At 41.2% G+C, this 5,551-nt stretch overlaps 1 protein-coding gene across 1 annotated transcript; it reads left to right on the top strand.

The window, feature by feature from the left end:
• The first annotated feature begins 440 nt into the window (after nt 1-440).
• Nucleotides 441-5,066, top strand: tob1a (transducer of ERBB2, 1a). Its single transcript, XM_042392223.1, has 3 exons — nt 441-520; nt 924-1,386; nt 2,893-5,066. The coding sequence occupies exon 3, from the start codon at nt 3,102-3,104 to the stop codon at nt 4,125-4,127; it is 1,026 nt and encodes a 341-aa protein (XP_042248157.1). The 5' UTR covers nt 441-520; nt 924-1,386; nt 2,893-3,101; the 3' UTR covers nt 4,128-5,066.
• The last annotated feature ends 485 nt before the right edge of the window (nt 5,067-5,551 follow it).

The following is a 5,551-nucleotide window of genomic DNA, read 5'->3' as shown; positions in this document are numbered from 1 at the left end:
AGGTTTTGTTTATAATTCTTATTATTAGGCTCACTTTTCTCTCTGACATTTTACAACAGCCTTAACCATTAGGAGTCTGTATGTTTCATTCGTTACTGTGGTAAATAAACAATTCAAATAATAGATACGACTTTTTTTCCATTTCAACACAAACACTAGTGTTAAGTTACACTGACATTGTGGGGCAGTGACTTCATATCATGAATATATACACCTTTGTGTGTTAGTGCTCTTTAAATTTGGCAACAGCGTGCGTTCAGCCGATCAATGACGTGCGCAGCCTACATCAGCACCTTGGATACGGACACACCATTCACCGTAGGGTTCCTGCCCCGTTTTAGACCAATCAGCGCATGTGTTTTTCTAGATAGCATTGAGCACCACCCACACTGCTGCCAGCTGTATTGTTCCGCTGTAGGGAATCTCCTCTCAGGCAATATATATTCATCATAAACTGCATTTTTTCGTGGCAGGTCACGCAAATGTGGTCTTAAAGCCTATGAACAATTTTTGATAATAGGTAAGTATATGATATAAATGAGATTATAGTCGCACAAATGGCTGCTTTTGAGGCTCAGTTGTCCGGTATTTAGCCTAAACATGGCACAGGCATTAAAAGAGCAGCATGTTATGTGCAGTACAATACCTACGTATATTAATTAATAGCACAGTGTCCCTGATTTTTGTGTGATGGTGAAGACCTGCCTATACAGTATGTTCCTGACTAGTGGAAAAGGTTTAGCCTGTAAAACATAGTCTACAATACAGAGTATTTAATTCAAGACAATTCAGACACAGGCAGGATATATCTTTATATAATATCGTTTGTGTTAACATTAATTACTTTTGCCTTTTGCTGTCAGCACAGACCTAGGTTATCTCTGACGCAAGCGCTCACCATAGGCGTCTCTCCCATTTCACAGAATCATATGTCTCGGATTGTCAGCGCAGATCAACCAATGAGCGCAGGACTCGGGCATCACTCAGAGGGCGGGACTCGGACTGTAGTCCAATCACAGCCCCTCGCATTGTTTTGACCTCTGAAACCGCATCACCGCCTACCTCGTGCCCATGGCGGAGGAAAGCTATAAATAAAGGCAACACTGTAACAGAAGGGGGACGAAGTTGCAAAACTCCCGAGTAGGAGGGAGCTACATTGCAAGCCTGCTGAAAGAGGAAAAAAACGCAAAATAACCTTAAAAACAGAAACCGAAGCAAACGCCAATCCTCCGAAATCTTCATGTACTGGAATACTTTTTTGTAATGTTGATAATATATTCTATGTGAAGAAAGTATTTATACTTTTTTTCTATTTGCACTAACTAACGGTACTTCAGAACTACTGAGAATCTTTGTTTTTTTTTTTTGTTTTTTTTTTACAAAAAAGTAAGTATATTCAGCTGACTTGTCTCTGTTACTTGTGTGTGTGCGATATGTGTCTTCATTTGGCTTGCTGTCGTATTGTAGCTCATACTTACTAAGCTGATTTGCTGCGTCAGTCCACGAAGTTAGGGAGGGTGTGTGTGTGTGTGTATGTGTGTGGGGGGAGGCGCGTGCGTGCGATAGAAACGTGTAGCATGTCCTTTTTTTCTCTTATCTCAGTTCAAAAAATGATAGGCTATATGGCAATAATATTTCCATAGAGCCTTGAAATGCGTCTGATATGCTCGCGAATTTCCCCAGTAGCCTACCTTATCTACTTTATTGTGTCTTTTAATCTCAATTGCGGTCGATATCGGCTGTTAAAACCATTGCTCCCCTGCAATTCTTGTGAAATTGCAACAATATGCCTCTAACTTTGTAAAACCGATAAGATTAATCAAGACCTGTAGCCATTTCACAACTGTGAGGAATCTCCTATAGGATACTGTCTTCAAGGGCAGCTTCGTGAGGGAGGCGATAATGTTGCAGTTATTCCCCAGTGCAGCTTCTTTCCCATATGATGAACAAATTAACCGACTGTGAGGTATTTAAGGAGCCTCGAGATCCTTCCCTTCAATCCAGCTCTTGGCGAGGATGATTTTAGCCCAAGTTGTGTCTTTGCGTTTAATTTTTATGTGTTGTACATTTTCATTTTATTTAAAGCTGTGTTCCAGTATTTCCTCTTTGCTGTGTAAAATTGCCAGACATGGGTGTAGCCATAGTGGGTTAAGTCTTATTTCAACATTGTTTTTAATGTAGGAAGCACCTCGACTAATCGGCTGTGCCTCACGCATATCAAACCAGCCCCACTGACACGATTGTAAGCTTTGAAATCCACCCAAATGATCTCCTCGCCAACTTATCCTCTATTAGACATTATTGGCTGGGCATTTCCTCGGATAAGTTTACCATTTTCGTTAATTTAATGCAACTACTTCGCATTAGTTTGCGGTCTCCTGCTGTATGGAGGCTATCCAGCAGCCTATTATGTAACAGGATTCCTGAGTGCTAGTGTGAGATTAATGTGCTCAATACCTGCTTTTTGCCATTTAGATAAACAAATATACGTATAAACAGATCAACAAGAAAGAAATCAATTGACCTTCTGTCATTATTTCTGCAATAGCTGCACATTTCCCCCCTATCTAATTTGTAGCTTTGAAATTCTGCTTTGGTTGTCTTTCTTATGACATTCAGTGTATGATATTTGAGCTTACAGCAGTTAAAACTGCAACATACAGTGGTACTTCAGACTGCAAATGGTTAATAATTAAAGGACACTTACGCACTCTCCTCATAAAGTCTGCAGTTGTGGTCTCAAGCAGCCAAAAAGTAAATATTTCACTCAGTGCTCTCTTAAAAAAAAAAAAAAAACTTAACACTCACTTATGAATGTATGTTTTATGATTACTGTGTAACATCTTGAAATGAATGAAATCTAAATTCATTTTTCTCTTTCGATTGTCACAGGAAATAAATACCACACCCTGTGGAAAGACACCACTTCTAAGAAACCAGCACTTTTGCTTTTGAACCTGTTTTGATCTGAATTCCGGTTGCTTTCGCCATCCTGCCTGGAGAGCATCTGTGTTGCCAACCACGGATAAACAAAGCAGACCTAGTGGACACATTCAGACACACCTAATCTTCACGCACCTGATAAACTTCAGCAGTCAGCTATGCAGCTTGAAATCCAAGTAGCTCTCAACTTCATCATCTCGTACCTGTATAACAAGCTGCCAAGGCGACGGGTCAACATCTTCGGCGAGGAGCTGGAGCGGCAGCTGAAGCAGAAATATGAGGGACACTGGTACCCAGAAAAGCCATACAAGGGCTCAGGATTCAGATGCATCCACGTGGGGGAGAAAGTGGACCCTGTGGTGGAGAAGGCAGCCAAAGAGAGTGGGCTGGACATTGAGGATGTCCGCAACAACCTGCCCCAGGACCTCAGCGTGTGGATTGACCCCTTTGAGGTGTCCTACCAGATTGGGGAGAAGGGTCCCGTCAAAGTATTGTATGTTGACGACAGCAATGAAAGTGGAGCTAACAGTGGGGGGATTGATCTGGACAAGGAGATCAAGAACAGTTTCAATCCCGACGCACAGGTCTTCATGCCTATCAATGAGCCTGTGAATGGCACCTCTCCGGGCTCCAGCTCACCCTCTCCTCCTTTCGGTCATTCGGCAGCCGTCAGCCCCACCTTTATGCCCCGCTCCACGCAGCCTTTAACCTTCACAACTGCCACCTTTGCCGCCACCAAGTTTGGCTCCACTAAGATGAAGAGCAGTGGACGCAACAACAATGGCAGCAGTAGTGCTGGGAACAAGGTTGCACGTACCTCTCCCACCAACCTGGGCCTGAATGTGAACAGTCTCCTGAAACAGAAAGCCATCTCCACCTCCATGCACTCTCTGTACGGGTTGGGCCTCGGAACGCAGCAGCAGCAGCAGCACCAGAAGCCCTCAGCCCTGTCCCCCAATGCCAAGGAGTTTGTGTTCCCCAGCCTGCAGGGCCAGGGCAGCCAGAGTGCTCTCTTCCCTGGGGACAGCTCGCTCAGCCTCAGCCCGCTGCAGTACAGCAATGCCTTCGACATGTTTGCGGCCTATGGTGGCCTTAACGACAAGTCCCTTATGGATGGCTTGAATTTCAGCTTGAACAACATGCAGTATTCTAACCAGCAATTCCAGCCAGTTATGGCCAACTAGTACACGTAAAGGTACTACTTAAGCTACTACTTCACACAGAAACGACCAGAGATAATGTGATAGGGGGGAAACAAACACAAATGCACATTTTGAAAAAAAAAAAAGTGTAAACAAGAACAGAATGTCAAGGATAAAAGGAAAAAGTGACTTGTCAACTGTAAGATCTATGTTACGAGTCTTAAGAGCATGAGCCCGAGGGTGAACTACTTTGCCCCCTTGAGTTATACCTTTTTTTTTTTCCCCTAAATGATGAAGCTTGTAGTACAAGATGTCCAAGCTTGGTTACCTAAACTTCAACATGCATCATTGTTATTTCTTTTGCCAACCAAGCACAAAATATTTTTTTTTATGTGACTGTTTTAAGATATAAAAAAAGACAAAAAAAATACCACCACAAGTCATGGCCTCTTTCAGTATTTAAACATAACTGGACACAGCCAATTTTTCAAGGAATTGGCATAAATAAGTGGGATTTCCTGGTCTTTTTTCTAATTGTATAATTTAATTTAGTACAGAGTTTGTAAAATATCAGAGTATCTATTGTTTCTACGACATGGTATTGCATTTATATCTTTTTACTACTCCAGTGATCTGTGATGGCTGCAGCAACTTTATGTTTTCTTTTTTTATTGAAATTATAAAATGAATCCATCTTTAAAAAAAACATTGACTATTCTAAAGATTGTGTACAGAATATTCCGTAGTGGTGGGATTTAAGAATATTTGCTTTTTTTGAAAAACATAAGAGTTGTATTTTCTGTTAAGAGTTTAAAGATTTTTGCTATATTATGGACAAAATGTAATCGTATATTAATTTTGTACCTACATTGTGCAATACTTGATAAAACAAACGGTATAACAAAGTATTCGGAGTCAGTGTCTTACATGTTAAGAGGGACTGATAGTTTATTAAGTTTGTATTAAAAAGCTTGAAAATAATTACACTTGTTCAGTTTGTCATTGGTCTTTGTGGTTGAGCTGGTTGATACAGGTCTTAAAGGAGATTATGCAAAGTATTTTAGGGTTTTCTAACATGTCAGGACAAATCCAGTATTTTGTCCTGCAGTCAGAAAAATCAGGTTTTTCTTAGATACGCCTGCATCCTTTTTAGGTCACCTTTTTGGTACGTTGTTAATGTTCTTAGCAAACCATTTGACAGTTCACATGCAATAGCTTAGGTCAGAAAATTAACAATGCCTTTAGCTGCTGGACTGCAGTTTTAGTCTGTTGCTTTAGTGAATTCTATCAGGAGCAAATGCTACATTAGGTGATATATTACATACTTCGACACATTTCTTATCCTCTGCCTGATATATTAGTACACAGGCCTCACAAGCCTTCAGCAACATGTTCACATCATGCAGGCTGTGCTGGCACCATTGCCCTTGGGCTGAGTGTCATTACATATAGAGATACTGGGAGTG

This window comes from Thunnus maccoyii, chromosome 18 (assembly GCF_910596095.1).
Source record: "Thunnus maccoyii chromosome 18, fThuMac1.1, whole genome shotgun sequence".
In the NCBI taxonomy this organism is placed as follows: Eukaryota; Metazoa; Chordata; class Actinopteri; order Scombriformes; family Scombridae; genus Thunnus; species Thunnus maccoyii.
The sequence above is the reverse complement of the archived record's forward strand: the minus strand, read 5'-3'. Positions and strand labels throughout refer to the sequence as shown.

Excerpts from the sequence above, each read along its gene's own strand:
- tob1a (XM_042392223.1), top strand. The coding sequence starts at position 3,102 with ATGCAGCTTGAAATCCAAGTAGCTCTCAACTTCATCATCTCGTACCTG.